At 39.3% G+C, this 19,002-nt stretch overlaps 1 protein-coding gene across 1 annotated transcript; it reads left to right on the top strand.

The window, feature by feature from the left end:
- Positions 1–530: 530 nt before the first annotated feature.
- On the top strand, positions 531–2,541 carry LOC103512200 (neurobeachin-like; the record flags this gene model as incomplete). The annotated part of the gene is made up of 4 exons (XM_026825749.1): positions 531–589; positions 855–1,021; positions 1,131–1,239; positions 2,367–2,541. Coding segments are annotated over 4 exons (509 nt in total), but the record flags the coding sequence as incomplete, so codon positions are not given.
- Between the last annotated feature and the right edge of the window lie 16,461 nt (positions 2,542–19,002).

The raw sequence follows: 19,002 nt of genomic DNA, 5'->3' as shown, positions 1-19,002 counted from the left end.
ATGTTGGGATTATTGAGATATTGGAAAAAATCCTACAATGCTGCAGTGAGTACCAAAGTTGTGATATAATAACACAAACTGCATTTACATTTATTAGTTTTCAAGTAGGACTACGAGTATTAACAGTGTCAGCCTCCGTGGCGTAGTGGTTTAAGAACTATCCTGGGTTCCATCCCAACCGTGGCATGGAATTTTATCATCATTTAGGTATTTGAGAATTTGATCACACATACACTAAAGAAAAAAATAGTGATCGGGTGCCACAAGTTAGGTTGTAAGAACTCTATTATTGGGTTATTTCCCCTGATTTACGTTGTTGGAATGCTATAGTAAAGTGTCAAGCTTCCTGATATAGAGTTCCGTATTACAGTTCCGGAACCCATTCCCTCAATTGGGTGCCGGAAGTACCCTAGTTTTTTCTCAGTGTAATAATAAAGATGTAAGGATTAGGTGATAGAGAAAGTACTTTTTTGAACCATTTTGAAGATGCCTTTCAATCTTCAGTACTAATCCGCTTTGTGTTTCATCAGGTGACCCGAGTGGTTTACATCGGGGCGAGAAACCTCGCGGCGAGATCTCCGTGGTGACAGTCCCCTCCCCCCCTCCCCCTCCTCGGTCAATAATTAAATAGAGTCCCCTCCTCTCCTTTAGGAGCAAGGGGAGAGGGGAAATGTGTGTTCTCGTAGTTAAACTAGAGTCCCTTGAGGTTAAATGGATAAAAAAAAAATGCATAGTGCAAAAAGTTGGGAGCTAGTTGCTAGTTTTTTGTCCCATTTCGTACTCTGGACCTGGCACTACATGGGAGGGAGAAAAAAAAACTTTATGGTTCTAAAATTTTATTTCCTCTTTTCCAGGTGGGTACTCACGGTCAAGAGTTGCTACTGGAAGGCAAAGGGTTGGTCACATTCAAACAGTCCCAATCAGTAGTGGAACTTGTCATGTTGCTGTGCTCTCAAGAATGGCAAACTTCACTGCAGAAACATGCGGGTCTTGCCTTCATAGAGCTCATCAATGAGGGAAGGTGAGTAATGTAATAGATCAGTTGCGCTTACTTGGGTGATGTTTCAAAGTCATAGAGCAGGAAAAATAACTACTTCTAATTAACAATCTATCTATGCCATTATTTTCAGACTCCTGTCTCACGCCATGAAGGATCACATCGTGCGAGTTGCTAATGAAGCTGAATTTATACTGAACCGAATGCGAGCAGATGATGTATTGAAACATGCTGAGTTCGAGGTAATATAATAGACTAGTGGTTCAGAGAACGGTCGTGCGAGTTGCTAATGAAGCTGAATTTATACTGAACCGAATGCGAGCAGATGATGTATTGAAACATGCTGAGTTCGAGGTAATATAACAGACTAGTGGTTCAGAGAACGGATGAGGTTCGTTCTCGGAACGGTTGTCTTTCTCTTATCATGTCTTCCTTCTCTTTTCGCTTTCGGGACGATAAGACCTTAGCGGTTACAGTTCCCTCTGTCAAACCTCTTTTTTTTTCTTACCCCTTTAATCAAAAATTTAACAGACTAGTGGTTCAGAGAACGGATGAGGTTCGTTCTCGGAACGGTTGTCTTTCTCTTATCATGTCTTCCTTCTCTTTTCGCTTTTGGGACGATAAGACCTTAGCGGTTACAGTTCCCTCTGTCAAACCTCTTTTTTTTCTTACCCCTTTAATCAAAAATAAAATGGTTCCTCTTTTTCTTCACCTTTTGCCGTGTTTGGGGTCGGCGTTTTCGTCAGCCTCTCAATCAGTCCTAGGGTAAATGCTTAGGCCTGACAATTAGTTTTGGCTACAAATTTTACGAGTGCTCTTCGCACTGAACTTTTAGCAAAGGAAATTTCAGGCTTTTATACTCCCTGTTCAAAGTCCCCCAGCCAGACTAAGCTGGTGCATTCCCTGTTCAAGGCCCCCCAGTAAGGTTCTTCTTTACTTTTTCCCACTCCAGCAAGGTTGATTAATTAGCAAAGGAAATTTCAGGCTTTTATACTCCCTGTTCAAAGTCCCCCAGCCAGACTAAGCTGGTGCATTCCCTGTTCAAGGCCCCCCCAGTAAGGCTCTTCTTTACCTTTTCCCACTCCAGCAAGGTTGATTAACTTCATTAATTGAGTATCTCAAAGTTTGCATTCATCTTCCTCATTTATTAATTGTCTATTCCTTGTTTTAAGTCACACTGTGCCCAAACGCTACAAGAGAGGAAAGTCCCCCAGCCAGACTAAGCTGGTGCATTCCCTGTTCAAGGCCCCCCCCAGTAAGGCTCTTCTTTACCTTTTCCCACTCCAGCAAGGTTGATTAACATTAATTGAGTATCTCAAAGTTTGCATTCATCTTCCTCATTCATTAATTGTCTATTCCTTGTTTTAAGTCGCACTGTGCCCAAACGCTACAAGAGAGAAGGGACGAGGAGAGACTGTGTGATCATCTGATATCAGCCGCTAGGCGTAGGGATCAGGGGACCGCGGGTCGAATCCTGGACAAGGTGTCGAATATTTTGTCCAACAAGCACGGAGCCTGGGCGTATAACGAGGCAGCCAGGTGAGTCGGAAATTTGTTGTACCTAAGCATAGATTGTTGTTGTTAACGCTTGCCACATCAAGCAGTCCCTAGGCGACCGCGGGTCGAATCCTGGACAAGGTGTCGAATATTTTGTCCAACAAGCACGGAGCCTGGGCGTATAACGAGGCAGCCAGGTGAGTCAGAAATTTGTTGTACCTAAGCATAGATTGCTGTTGTTAACGCTTGCCACATCAAGCAGTCTCTAGGTTGAGGTAGGTTGCCACTACGGGATCTGTCCACAGTGAGGTGGGGTCTAAGCTGGTCGGATAGACCGCGCATTTAAACACTTGAGGCACATCGTGTTATTACATGCCTTGCCTGGTATTGAACTCGCGGTCTGCCTTTTACCAGGCGAGCGCTTTGACCACTACGCCACCGAAGCTTTATATCACGAGGGTGGTTTCCATCTTCTAAAGCTAGGTAGGTATGTAGATACGAGTACTCGTATAACCCTTTGCACGAAGATGTACCAAGATTTCTTTCTAGGCGCCACCAAGTATTGGAAATTGATTTCCTAAAACCATCACAAACTCCCCTTGGTGTCCATTGCTGAAAAAATGTGTGGTCGTGCATTTGATCCAATATCCAATGTAAAGTAATATGGAACAAGGTTAGCAACCTCCGTGGCCGAGTGGTATCACACTAGGCTTGCACGCAGGAGGTCCGGGTTCGATTCCCGGCGGAGCCGAGGTTTTTTTCGGCTCTGTGCTTGGAGTTCGGGGTGCACTCAGTCTCGTGAGGACAATTGAGTAGCTACTTTAATCGAGTAGCGACCAGTGGCGGCATTACAAGTCGAAGAGCCGAGCGATAATAAATATGATGATTGAGTAAATGAAAGACTTGTAATACTGTGGTACCCACAATGTTGTGAAAAAGCTCTCTGCTTTACCACAAAGATTCATGATTTGATTTTTGATTGATTTTGTAATATGGAACAAACTTAGACGGCGGAAAGTGGCGGAACGTATTCATGACGAATAAATGTGCTTGGAGTAATTTGTCTTAACGTACGTGACGGATAGATTTTCAATAAGCTCAAGTTTGAGCCAAATATCCAACCTATAGCTGTTTTGCTTGGAAACATAGGGCAGCCGAAACTGAATAAACCTGAGATAGCCATCTCCTTGCAGTCCTTATTTATTTCCTCTACAGCCACGAGACCTAAGTCTTAAGAAATACCTGCCTGTGTATTACTTATGTGTTAGCAATTTAGCAATCAGTGATTCGAGCTTAGGTTACACGGATTATTATCAATTTCTACGGTTGTTTCTCGTTGTTTGTTTTTTTCGAGAAACATATCGATTAGAAAAACAACTTTCAGGAGAGAAGCTCATAAATAAGAAACGCTCGAAATATGATAAATTACGGGAAATATTTTGAGAGTAGAGGTTCCGATGAAAGCTGGGAGATTAAAATATGAGAAGGTGGACCAGAGTTAGGAAATGTTTCTCCCAGGATGGTGTCCATTTTATCCTTATGCTTGGGACCACAATCTGAGATTAAACTTTGATTAACTTAAACTGATTTCCGATTGGCTAAATTTAACTTAAGACAGGCTTAAACTTTAAGTTGACTACGGTTCAAGACAAACCAATTGACCATGGATCAGCCCGGTGTATGGCAGATAAAAAGATATCTTTTCTTTATTCTGCCATCACCATTGGGCTACAGCTGAAGCCACTACAACAACAGTAACCACTGGCGGAGTTCCTTAACTTGGAGACAGCATGAATGGATAGAGACGTTAAAGAACAACAACAACAACAACAACAACAACAACAACAACAACAACAACAACCACTACACCACTGGGGTTGGTGTGTATCTACTGTACACCCTGTATTGAAGAGAACATTATTGGATCAAAATATAACCCAAAACTTGAAACTTGAACAAGATACCCTGTATTAGGAAGAGAACATTATTGGATCAAAATATAACTAACCCAAAACTTGAATAAGATAGGTGGAGGGTATAACTTAAACCAACTCGACCTGGTGAAGATATTAATGATGGGACCTCTCAACACGTCTTGATGATTGGCTGGGCACGCAAAGTTAAGCTACTCACTGAGCAAACATTTATCCAAACGTACATCTGTCTCGTGAGACCATCAGGCGAGGAGCTATGGTACTTTGCTAACTCGGTAGCAGGTTGCTCGTACGTTTTCACGGTCCTATTTCAGTAGGATAAACAAAAAAACAAACAATCTAACTAACAAACAAACAAGATAACCAAGGTATAGTTTTCAAATAAACTTGAATGGAAAGGCCCTTTATACCCACTGGCACTTAACCAAAAATAAATGGAACATTCAAATATCTCGAAAACTAATTAAGGTAGAAAAGTAGTATTTTCACAGGTTGTCTTTACTTTTTGGGTACATTTAATGCGGAACTATGGAATTTCGTCAAGTTTCAAAGTTGGCCTTGAACCTGTACTTTTCTGATACCTACATGTAAAATAGATCTCTGAGAGAAATTTGGTATCGACCACAGAAATCCAAATGTTTTTTTCTCGCCCACCTGATGAGGGAGATAACATATAGAATCAGAAGTTGTTCAGGTTTTTCGACAGTTCACACGAGACGAAATCCCAATTTTCCATTAGTTCTTTTACTGTCGTCTTTCTGTATCAAAAGGAAACTCTATAAAAGAGTCCCCCTATTTTCCACTTTTACTTTTTGTCCTGTCTTCCTGCGTATAAGAGAGTCCTGTAATCCTTAATCCTAAAAGTGATATAACTCATGTATTGCCCGGGGCAAACCCTCATAATTCAGCCCCTGGCCCGGTTCAGTTCTACTCAATCACCTGTCCATCTTTATTCCGGGCATAATTTATGTTATTTATGTTGTGCCGTAACAATTATCTTGTCACTAAAACTCAGCAATTAACCATTGAGTTTTTTTTTTTTTTTTTTTTGCCACAACGAAAATTGTAAATCAACAGTATTCAGGAACAATATCTTATTGAGGATATACAGGGTGGGTAGGTACTAAGTAGTTCCTTTTAACTGTATCTAAATAAAAAATTGTGGGAAGTTTCTTCAATAAAATGCTGTTTGCCAAAATTGGCCCTGAGGTGTGAGCTTTTTTTTCAAGTCTAATCTTTCCGGTATTAGAACAGTTTTACTAATGTCCGCTATTAAAAAAAAAAATAAAATAATAATAATAAAATGTTTGAGATGCGAAAGTTCCATTGAAACCTAATGGTTTTATATGGTTTTTGTCTCACACCATTATTTGGTAATGAGCCAACCCATCTGGTTGACATCAAACAATAACATTGTTATAAATGTCCATCACTCCAGATTATTAATGTCATATGTAAACCAAATACAGATTCGTGCCAAGTGTAATGTAGATATAATGGCCATTATTACTCCAGTACAGTAGGACAGACATGGTAATAATTTTATTAATATCGAATTAACCCCATTGGGAATGTGTTCTCTATCTCATATACTTTTGCCTTCAGTTGGGATCACTGGGACGGAGGTACTTAGTTACTTTTTTAGTGTTATTGAGAAGGAGATTCGTATTTGCCCCCTGCCCTTGGGTATGACTATGGGCTTTTGGCCTCTTCAAAAATGTGTCTCCTTTGTTTCAAAAGAGTCGATTCTAGATTACATAAGAACGGTTTTATATTTTAACGCATTGATGAACAGTAATTTTAAAGAACAGTCTTTGAATTCTAAAGAATTTAAGGGAATTTGTAGTTAACTGAGAATTTTATTGCTCCTTGGATTCCGTTTTAAGGCAAACTGTTTCAGGGTAACATTCCGAGGCTGTTCCATAGAACAGACCAGGGTTAATACCGGGTCACGTGGGAGTGCCACCTGAAGCTCGGAAAACAAATTCTAACCCCAATGTCCATGTTAAAACAATAACCAACAATACCACAAAAATCTGCCCCCATGGGGCCTATGCTCCAAGGCCTAGTAGGGGGGCCCCCGGAACATTTGTGCTAACATGAATCTCTTGCATGTCTCCCCCTTATAGTATGTCTGTGTCTAGCCATAGCAAGTCTGGATGTCATGAGAACTTTTGTTATGGAAATGTAATGTTTGGATTTGGATGTACTGATTGTAGAACTGTATCTTAATTTATTTGTTAAATTAATACTTGGGTACTTACTGCCTACACGGCTTCATTCGACGTTAAATTCGGTTCACTCTTTGTTCGTCACCTCTCGATTAACCTACTGTCAAATTATGGGTGCTTTCCTATCCTACTTCATTGTGATTAACAAGTTTTCCTTTATTCCTTTTTGACTGACCTCTAAGACGTTTAAGAGGAGGCTAGGATTTGAACCTGGGTCTCCTTAGTGGAAGGCCAGTATGACAACCACGTATTGACCTCCAAGTTATAGGGGTCATGGAAATGGCGCGTGTGTTGAAAAATGTAAACAATATGTACAAACTTAATAGTCATATTTTATTGTTTTAATAGGAAAGCAGGCCTGGATTTTTAGTACTCGGGGTGGTAGAAATGGAGTGCTTTTATTTTAGACTTAAGTAAAAATAAAAAGAAGATAGTCAGATTTTTCCCAACTTTTTACATAGGAATCGACCATTTATTTATAATTTTTACCCATTTGCAACTGCTCCATTGAAATTTCTAAATTAAAAAAGTCGAATATTACATAGTTATGTACATTCAAATTCTTCGTATTATTTTATAAGGGAGTAGAATTTTTTCGACTCTGGGGAATCTTTACTTCCCTCTTCCATAAAGTAGATTTTCCGTCGCAACAGACCAGTAAAAACAGCGGACCCCAAAAACTCAACAGTGGTGAACCCTAAAATTGGTTTGCCGGTGAATATCGGGATTAATATCGGGATTTTCAAACTGAACCTGCAAATCCCAAAGTTCACCGCAAAATCCTAGGTTTCACCTCGCCAGTCTCTTACGGTGACATATAGGCGAAGAAAGTTTATTTCTCCCCTCGGCCTATCTTAACATCGCCCCTGTACTAGCCCGTATAGGATGATAAAACCATATCCGCATGTTAAACATTCTCCAGCCAGGGCAGTTAAGTACTTTTAATCCAGGTACCTCTAATTATGTCCATTTGGTGCACATATTTACATACCTGAAGTGCCCATAGAGTTCCTTATGCTAATTAACCTGGTCCGGGCCCTTCTGGCCAGATCTACTTGTGTAGAGTGTCAAGCTGTTTATTGTTATTATTATTTTATTTCTTTAAGGCATTGGTGTTGGCCTAAAGGTCCATCAACCATACAATCAGAGTGGTGCAGGCTGTTTTTGAAATGACAAACAATTTCATTATAGTGTCTCGAGTACCAAAAGGCAGTGAGCTCGAGAGGCTAACTTTGGTAGCTCAGTTGCCAAACGTTTGTCTACTAATCAGAACGTCGCGGGTACAAATCCCAGGGAAGGTGTGGAAGTTTACCTTCAAACATTTGTTAATTTGACCACCATAGAATGATAGCTATTTTGACGTGGTAGTTTACTGCTAAGGTAAAGAAAAGACTTAACAAAGTCTTTTCAATCAGTACTTTTAGACTAGAATCAGCCTCTTTCTTATTAGCTCACAAGTTATTGGGTTTCCTCTAGCGTGGTAAGATTGGTAAGTCTCAGACTAAGCTTGGATCAATTCTACGTCACTTGGTTCGACTCCTACCACTGCCACTGAAAGTTCAATTTGTTTTAAAACCCAGAGAGAGGTCGAGAGTTATAATTATTGTTTACAACTCCAATATATCATTCTTCGTTTTTAATTTATTTATATTGATAGTAATTAATAGCTTATTGGATGTATTGATTAACCAAGGAGTAGATATAGTGAACTTTTTTAGTGAACTCAGGAGGTACAAGCTACAGTAGAAACTTACCTACTGAGCGACCTTTGAAGAGTAGTTTCTTCTTCACCTCATTTATTCCATTTTTGCTCAAGTTCCTTTACTAGAAAACTAGAAATTGATATGGAGCTATGAGTCAATTTTTACTGAGTTACTTTTTAAGAGAACCTTCATCTTCCTTCACTTTATTTCTTCTAACTTAAGCTCAAGTTCCTTCACTAGAAATATGAAATCGAAAACCCAGATCTTCATTTCCTCTTTTCAAGACTTTTTTTAAGGGTTAATTTCCTCTATGGAATTATCAACGGTCTACGAGTATTATATTATTATTGATTAATCCTGAATGGAGTACCTACTACTATATATTCTTACAAATAGTTTCATTCGTTTATGTTTGTATAATCTCCAAATCCTTTTATCTCCTCTATCATTTATTCCATACTAATACCTATTTTAACTTGGTTCAGGATTTTGGATAATTCATGGGTTCATAAGATATTCTATCACTAATAATATTAATTATTTATTGCTTTTACTTCCTGTAATAATCGCACTAAACCACTCCGAAAATCTCAGTTTGTAGTTAACCAGCAAGGTACATTGGATGGGTATTAGCCAAGGAAACAATGGTCTAAATCCCAGGAGGCACATTTGATTTCTAAGAGGGAAGAATGAAGTAGGTGCCAAAGGAATTAATTAGGAAAGGAGGCCATATCTAAGGATAATCTCAAAGAATGCCATTCCTCTCTAATATTTCCACAGAATTTCCTCAAAAAAAAAAAGAAAAAAAAACGAAGAAAGCTCCTGACGCCACTTCTTTGTGACTGAGTACCAAAGACCAGAAAAAACGATTCAAAACGAAGATAGTTCTCATTCTGGGATCTGGGACAAGATGATGAGTGCATAAGATGGGACATGTCTTTACCCAAGATCCAAGATAATCTACAGTGTGACCCTATCATCAGAGGAACAATTTCACTTTTTTTGTGTCAGTCCCCAGAGAAGATGTATTAGGGCTCGTCCACCCTGTACGAAAGAAAGGAAAACGAAACCTCTCTGATCAAGATTAGAAATATTTCTGGTAACCTGATGTTAATGTGTGATGGACGGGCCGTGTCATTTGGTTATCACCTTACATCTACATATCTGAGACCCACGACGGAAATACAACGTAAATAATAGCCGGGAAGGAAAACCAAAGGATACAATGTTGCCAAAACTTACGAAGTATCCATTATCTACTGTTCAGTATTGATGAGAAAACTTGAAAAGTGGCAACAGCCCTCGCTCCGTCCCCGAATCCATGTCCTTAGGCCGGACACACACTATCAGGTACACCTGTTCTGGTCCGCCTGTCAGGTCTACCTCATACCTGATGAGCAAACACACTATCAAGTAGACCTGACAGGTACGCCTGAAAAGGTCCACCTGTCAGGTCTACCTGATGAGCACACACACTATCAGATAGATACATATGACAGGCGGACCTGATCAGGTGTATCTGTCTAGCCTCGTGAGGACAATTGAGTAGCTACTCTAATCAAGTAGCGACCAGTGGCGGCATTACAAGTCGAAGAGCCGAGCGATAATAAATATGATGATTGAGTAAATGAAAGACTTAAAATACTGTGGTACCCACAAAGTTGTGAAAAAGCTCTCTGCTTTACCACAAAGATTCATGATTTGATTTTTGATTGATTTTGCAAGCTTAGACGGCGGAAAGTGGCGGAACGTATACATGACGGATAAATGTGCTTGGAGTAATTTGTCTTAACGTATCCGTGACGGATAGATTTTTAATAAGCTCAAGTTTGAGCCAAACATCCAACCTATAGCTGTTTTGCTTGGAAACATAGGGCAGCCGAAACTGAATAAACCTGAGATAGCCATCTCCTTATTTCCTCTACAGCCGCGAGACCTAAGACTTAAGAAATACCTGCCTGTGTATAGATTACTTATGTGTTAGCAACTTAGCAATCAGTGATTCGAGCTTAGGTTACACGGATTATTATCAATTTCTACGGATGTTCTCGTTGTTTGTTTTTTTCGAGAAACATATCGATTAGAAAACCAACTTTCAGGAGAGAAGCTCATAAATAAGAAACGCTCGAAATATGATAAATTACGGGAAATATTTTGAGAGTAGAGGTTCCGATGAAAGCTGGGAGATTAAAATATGAGAAGGTGAACCAGAGTTAGGAAAAATTACGGGAAATATTTTGAGAGTAGAGGTTCCGATGAAAGCTGGGAGATTAAAATATGAGAAGGTGGACCAGAGTTAGGAAATGTTACTCCCAGGATAAGGTGTCGTTTGGTTTGGTACTTAGACCTTCGGACTAGTTTGGACTGACTTCACGACGCGACGAGTAGGATATTTTATGAAACTGAATTGTCCTAGAAATCCACTCCGATCTCGCAGATCCTAAACTATTAACCAGCTTGAGAGAAAAGATTTGTGGTTGGGTCCTTCGGACTAGTTTGGACTGACTTCACGACGCGACGAGTAGGATATTTTATGAAACTGAATTGTCCTTAGAAATCCACTCGGATCTCGCAGATCCTAAACTATTAACCAGCTTGACAGAAAAGATTTGTGGTTGGGTGGACGAGCTCCTTCAAGAGAACCCTGTCAGCTTGCCACTTCAAGCAAAATCCATTAGATAATGAAATTGGCACAACTCAGCATGAAGGGACCAATAGCAAAGCCCGCTGGTGCCAGCCTAGTTAGCTTGGTTGGTAGCGCGTTTGCCTTGTAAGCGCTAGGCCGCCTTCGGACTAGTTTGGACTGACTTCACGACGCGACGAGTAGGATATTTTATGAAACTGAATTGTCCTTAGAAATCCACTCGGATCTCCCAGATCCTAAACTATTAACCAGCTTGAGAGAAAAGATTTGTGGTTGGGAGGACGAGCTCCTTCAAGAGAACCCTGCCAGCTTGCCACTTCAAGCAAAATCCATTAGATAATGAAATTGGCACAACTCAGCATGAAGGGACCAATTTATGACCAATAGCAAAGCCCGCTGGTGCCAGCCTAGTTAGCTTGGTTGGTAGCGCGTTTGCCTTGTAGACGCTAGGCCTCGGATTCGATTCCCACCCGGGGCGGATTTTATCCTCAACGGATAATGTTGGTTCTCGGAACGGCTGGCTTTCTCCTATCCTGTCTTCCTTCTCTCTTCGATTTCGGGACGATAAGTCCTTAGCAGTTACAGTTCCCTTTATCAAACTCGCTGGAATCAGCAAATCTATCTTTGGTCCCCTTGCCTGAATTCTTCTCATACAAATCTCGAAGACTCGCTGGAATCAGCAAATCTATCTTTGGTCCCCTTGCCTGAATTCTTCTCATACAAATCTCGAAGATTGTACAAAACCAACAACAAAAAATATCCGACTGAAATCCAATTAATCACAGAGGAGCTTTCAGCGAGGTCTTCGCCTCTCGGTACTCGCTGGAATCAGCAAATCTATCTTTGGTCCCCTTGCCTGAATTCTTCTCATACAAATCTCGAAGATTGTACAAAACCAACAACAAATATCCGACTGAAATCCAATTAATCACAGAGGAGCTTTCAGCGAGGTCTTCGCCTCTCGGTATATGTATAAATAGGAGGGCCATTAGAAATGTCGTAAATATTCCCCGTGACCGCGGGCCCCCGGGCGATGGGCGGGCCTAAACGGGGTGGCCCCATTAACCACAAGTTGAGCAGTTCTGGGGTTTTTAATTTTTATTTTTACACTAAGGAAGGTGAGGTGGAGAAATTTATCGTGTGGTAACTCCTGTCAATATCAGTAGCTGTGCTGAATTTTGGCAAGGCGCTTTTTTTAGGGACACCTTACTGAATTGTTTTTGCCTTACTATCACATTGATTTCGTACGTCTAAAGATATGTCCAATCTATGGCAATCTCGCACTGGGGGGGGGGACTTTACGAGTAGGTACGTGCAAAGGTAATAAAATGCAATGTAGGTGTTCCTTTCCAAGATTTTAGAATCTGCTTGATTTTAAAATCCCCTTGCTTTGAGCAGTCGGTCTTGCAAGTCATTTTTACAGTCTTAATGAGTTTGATGAAGGAAATTGGCAAAGCCCAAGATGTAGTGACCAATGGCTATACTCGTGGCATCAGTGGATAAAAGCTAGTTAGTTATCAATTACCATCAATTTGGTGTGGTTTTATAAAGTCCTTGCAGGTCATTTTTACAGTCTTAATGAGTTTGATGAAGGAAATTGGCAAAGCCCAAGATGTAGTGACCAATGGCTATACTCGTGGCGTCAGTGGATAAAAGCTAGTTAGTTATCAATTACCATCAATTTGGTGTGGTTTTATAAAGTCTGACGTGTCAGATGGCAAAGTACAACGCTGTCCAGAGTTTAACAAGACCAGTGGTGTAGATGATACGTCACATGGTGTAGTAGGTGTAGAAATAGACTATAGACATTTTGAGGGGATCGAATGTTTTCTGTAGAAAAACCTTGGCAGTAAATTCACCTGATCACAATTTAATGATCAAATTTCCCCCGTGCGTTCAACATCTCCACTAAATTTAATCAAAATCGGGAACTATCCATTAGGGAATTATGGTAAAACAAACATTAAAACTGAGAACTCACATCGTTTATTCAACGAAATTAAGGAGCTCGGTAGCACTCCAGCCCGCTAAGTCAAGAAAGTTTGCCCGAAATAAAATTTCTAAACAGAACTTGGCTCATTATTTAAAGTTAAACAGAAAACTATTGGTTGCCAATGTTGGCATTACAAAATCCTGTCGACACACCTCATTCCCTATATACGTCCTCCTTCACTGCTCAAACCATCTATCCAACATACATCTACATTCTAACTCCTGGGACATGGATAACATGACGGTTAATTTAAATATTTCATTAATAAAATACCATTGCATCCACTCACACAAACAAGCTGAGTGTGTTTTTCACTTACCTCTGTGTTCCAATATTCTGATTCTAATAACCCCCCTACTTCTTCTTCTTCTTCTTCTTCTTCTTCTTCTTCTTCTTCTTCTTCTTCTTCTTCTTCTTCTTCTTCTTCTTCCTCTTCTTCATCATCATCATCCTCTCCTTTTTCTTCCTCTTCTTCCTCTTCTTTTTCTTCTTCGTCCTCTTCTTTAAGCTGAGTGTGTTTTTCACTTACCTCTGTGTTCCAATATTCTGATTCTAATAACCCCACTACTTCTTCCTCCTTTTCTTCTTCCTCTTCTTTTTCTTCTTCTTTCTCTTCTTTTTCTTCTTCTTCTTCGAAGCTGAGTGTGTTTTTCACTTACCTCTGTGTTCCAATATTCTGATTCTAATAACCCCACTACTTCTTCCTCCTTTTCTTCTTCCTCTCCTTCTTTCTCTTCTTTTTCTTCTTCTTCCTCCTCTTCGTCTTCTTCTTCTTGGTTGATATTAAAAACCAAATTCTCTTGGTTCAATGGCGCCTCTAAATGCCCCAGGAGTTAAACTTGTGTGTGTATGTAAATAAAAACCACGGTTCTAAGATATTAAAAACCAAATTCTCTTGGTTCAATGGCGCCTCTAAATGCCCCAGGAGTTAAACTTGTGTGTGTATGTAAATAAAAACCACGATTCTAAACACACACACACACACACACACAACATTGAAAGCTCTCTGTGCGCTTTATGAGAAGTGGAATATAAATCATGCCCAACTAGAGTATCAAACCCGGGGCGAATTCAGTTGGGAGTCAGAGAGGGTCGAGGAAAGCCTGTGTCTAATTGAATTGTGTTGAAATTTGTACGAATTACCGTGTCCTCAATTCACTGAATTGAAATTTCTAAATTGGAAAGTCGAATATTATATAGTTATGTACATTCAAATTCTTCGTATTATTTTATAAGGAAGTAGTTGAAAGCTCTCTGTGCGCTTTATGAGAAGTGGAATATAAATCATGCCCAACTAGAGTATCAAACCCGGGGCGAATTCAGTTGGGAGTGAGAGAGGGTCGAGGAAAGCCTGTGGCTAATTGAATTGTGTTGAAATGTGTACGAATTACCGTGTCCTCAATTCACTGAATTGAAATTTCTTAATTGGAAAGTCGAATATTATATGGTTATGTACATTCAAATTCTTCGTATTATTTTATAAGGAAGTAGGTAGAATTTTTTCAACTCTGGGGAATCTTTACTTCCCTCTTCCATAAAGTAGATTTTCCGTCGCAACAGACCAGTAAAAACAGCGGACCCCAAAAACTCAACAGTGGTGAACCCTAAAATTGGTTTGCCGGTGATTTTCAAACTGAACCTGCAAATCCCAAAGTTCACCGCAAAATCCTAGGTTTCACCTCGCCAGTGACATATAGGCGAAGAATGTTGTATTTGTCCCCTCGGCCTATCTTAACATCGTCCGTCGCAACAGACCAGTAAAAACAGCGGACCCCAAAAACTCAACAGTGGTGAACCCTAAAATTGGTTTGCCGGTGAATATCGGGATTTTCAAACTGAACCTGCAAATACGGTTTAACCTCGCCAGTCTCTTACGGTGACATATAGGCGAAAAATGTTGTATTTGTCCCCTCGGCCTGTCTTAACATCGCCCCTGTACTAGCCCGTATAGGATGATAAAACCATATCCGCATGTTAAACATTCTCCAGCCAGGGCAGTTAAGTACTTTTAATCCAGGTACCTCTAATTATGTCCATTTGGTGCACATATTTACATACCTGAAGTGCCCATAGAGTTCCTTATGCTAATTAACCTGGTCCGGGCTCTTCTGGCCAGATCTACTTGTGTAGAGTGTCAAGCTATTTATTGTTATTATTATTTTATTTTTTTAAGGCATTGGTGTTGGCTTAAAGGTCCATCAACCATACAATCAGAGTGGTGCAGGCTGTTTTTGAAATGACAAAAAATTTCATTAGTGTCTCGAGTACCAAAAGGCAGTGAGCTCGAGATGTACATAGCTGTGACATTAATGTTCGTTTATTACCACAGATATTGTCGTTATTATCAAATAATGTCTTGTTTCCATGTTTATGTATGCAAAGAGTTTTGTTTGTGTTCACTGCGATCAGAATCATTGTTAATTTTTATCGAGTGAATAAAAATCTTTATCTTCTCCGTGCAATCTGAAAATCAAAATGGAGAATTCTATGGAATGCTCAGTTGCCAAACGTTTGTCTACTAATCAGAACGTCGCGGGTACAAATCCCAGGGAAGGTGTGGAAGTTTACCTTCAAACATTTGTAAATTTGACCACCATAGAATGATAGCTATTCTGACGTAGTAGTTTACTGCTAAGGTAAAGAAAAGACTTAACAAACAAAGTCTTTTCAATCAGTACTTTTAGACGAGAATCAGCCTCTTTCTTATTAGCTCACAAGTTATTGGGTTTCCTCTAGCATGGTAAGATTGGTAAGTCTCAGACTAAGCTTGGATCAATTCAACTACGTCACTTGGTTCGATTCCTACCACTGCCACTGAAAGTTCAATTTGTTTTAAAACCCAGAAAACCCAGAGAGAGGTCGAGAGTTATAATTATTGTTTACAACTCCAATATATCATTCTTTGTTTTTAATTTATTTACTTTCTATGGAATTACCATGAAGAACTTGTACTAAATTAACATGATCAAGGAAATAGCGTGGATTTGTATTGCTGGATTATGCATTTGTGATGAAAAATCTGGAAAAATACAAGAAATCATCACAGATGAGCCCCCGCCCAATTTGGGTGCAACGAGTCTTCTACAATCTACAAATAGGGACAAATTTCCTTAAAAGTTAATTTTGTGAATACTGAATCAAAATAAAAGTCAAATAAAACAAATATTCGGGTAATAATGCATATTCACATTTAATAAAAGTCCTCCCCCCTTGATTGCAAGTTGCAATTTCCAACCCGATAATCATTCACCATTGGGGATTTTCCTTAAATCTCCTTCTCAAATCAAGCTCTGATGAGCTGTCAAAATGTTGAACCTCATTGTTTCATTATTTTCATGTCTATTTTGAATACAATATGTACTATTCTGCCGTCTGCATACAGATGAGATGATTTTAGTATGAATGTCTGAAACAAAAGTACTATGATCGTATGAATGTCAAATAAAATTACCATGACTGTATGAATGTCTAAAACAAAAACAATGTAAGTATGTACATGTTCTTTATTCGGACCAGCGATTTACAAGCTAATATTTATTCCTTCATTGTTTTCATTCAAAACATGGCTCGTCAGTTTATGGAGGATGTGGAAGAAAAAGTAAAAATGGATTGAAAGTTAGTAACTTCATATTGACTTTATTAGTAAACGTTCTTATAATATAAGAAGATTTCAGAAGACATGGGCGATGTATCAATCCAATAGTAAACTTACATATTGGGGATATGGTGCACTTAACACATCCACTAATAAAACTAAAATTAGGTGCTGGTGACATCTCCACTAATAAAGTAGAGTTTAGTGAATGTGACATCTCCACTAATGATATTTTAGAGTTAGATGAATGTGATATCTCCACTATTGATCATTTCTATAGGTTTTTTCAAAATTTTTTTTTTTTTTTTTTTTTACTGAAGGGGTAATTTCCTCCATGGGATTACCAAACGGTCTATTATTATTGATTAATCCTGAATGAAGTATCTACTATCATATTCTTACAAATAGTTTCATTCGTGTATCTTATATTATAAGAACGAGTGTTTGTATAATCTCCAAATCCTTTCATCTCTATCATTTATTCCATACTAATACCTTTTTCAACTTGGTTCAGGATTTTGGATAATTCATGGGTTCATAAGATATTCTATCAATAATAATATTAATTATTTATTGCTTTTACTTCCTGTAATAATCGCACTAAACCACTCCGGAAATCTCAGTTTGTATAGTTAACCAGCAAGGTACATTGGATGGGTAGCCAAGGAAACAATGGTGTAAATCCCAGGAGGCACATTTGATTCCTAGGAGGGAAGAATGAAGTAGGTGCCAAAGGAATTAATTAGGAAAGGAGGCCATATCTAAGGATAATCTCAAAGAATATTTTCACAGGATCCCATTCCTATTCCTCTCTAATATTTTCACAGAATTTCCTCAAAAAAAACGAAGAAAGCTCCTGACGCCACTTCTTTGTGACTGAGTACCAAAGACCAGAAAAAACGATTCAAAACGAAGATGGTTCTCATTCTGGGATCTGGGACAAGATGATGAGTGCATAAGATGGGACATGTCTTTACCCAAGATCCAAGATAATCTACAGTGTGACCCTATCATCAGAGGAACAATTTCACCTTTTTTGTGTCAGTCCCCAGAGAAGATGTATGAGGGCTCGTCCACCCTGTACGAAAGAAAGGAAAACGAAACCTCTCTGATCAAGATTAGAAATATTTCTGGTAACCTGATGTTAATGTGTGATGGACGGGCCGTGTCATTTGGTTATCACCTTACATCTACATATCTGAGACCCACGACGGAAATACAACGTAAATAATAGCCGGGAAGGAAAACCAAAGGATACAATGTTGCCAAAACTTACGAAGTATCCATTATCTACTGTTCAGTATTGATGAGAAAACTTGAAAAGTGGCAACAGCCCTCGCTCCGTCCCCGAATCCATGTCCTTAGGCCGGACACACACTATCAGGTACACCTGTTCTGGTCCGCCTGTCAGGTCTACCTGATACCTGATGAGCAAACACACTATCACATAGATATGACAGGCGGACCTGATAAGGTGTCAGGTGTATCTGTCAGATCTACCTGGTAGTGAGTGGCTGGCCTTAGGTTTACCGCCCTATACGACAGCTTTAGGAGAGTCATTTGTTTATCAGTTATCACCGTATCCCGTATCATATAGCTATCATCGTATAAGTAACTATCAACATAAATGTCATTTCAACGAATCATTAGAAGTCTGGTTGGGAACTGGCATTAGGACAAAGGTTAGAAGAACCATTTGTTTGAAACGTGTTCCGAGTTGGAAATTTTCATTCAATAAAGGAGAAATGTAAATAGATAGGTTTACCGCCCTATACGACAGCTTTAGGAGAGTCATTTGTTTATCAGTTATCACCGTATCCCGTATCATATAGCTATCATCGTATAACTATCAACATAAATGTCATTTCAACGAATCATTAGAAGTCTGGTTGGGAACTGGCATTAGGACAAAGGTTAGAAGAGCCATTTGTTTGAAACGTGTTCCGAGTTGGAAATTTTCATTCAATAAAGGAGAAATGTAAATAGATTGCATTAGGACAAAGGTTAGAAGAGCCATTTGTTTGAAACGTGTTCCGAGTTGGAAATTTTCATTCAATAAAGGAGAAATGTAAATAGAAATATCTTAGAGCGGTGGGAATGTTTCTATCAAGTAGTACCTATAACGGTAGATATCGTGATGCGTGTATAAAGACTCAACTTACAACTTTAGAGTCCTTAGACACATCCTTTTGTAGCAAACGACTCTCCATACAGCATACTAACAACATGAAACTCGGAACTTTCGACACCTTAAAAAAGGAATTTTAACCGTGTTAAGCATACATGGTGTATAAAGACTCAACTTACAACTTTAGAGTCCTTAGACACATCCTTTTGTAGCAAACGACTCTCCATACAGCATACTAACAACATGGAACTCGGAACTTTCGACACCTTAAAAAAGGAAT

Source organism: Diaphorina citri, unplaced genomic scaffold, assembly GCF_000475195.1.
Source record: "Diaphorina citri unplaced genomic scaffold, Diaci psyllid genome assembly version 1.1 scaffold808, whole genome shotgun sequence".
In the NCBI taxonomy this organism is placed as follows: Eukaryota; Metazoa; Arthropoda; class Insecta; order Hemiptera; family Psyllidae; genus Diaphorina; species Diaphorina citri.
The sequence above is the reverse complement of the archived record's forward strand: the minus strand, read 5'-3'. Positions and strand labels throughout refer to the sequence as shown.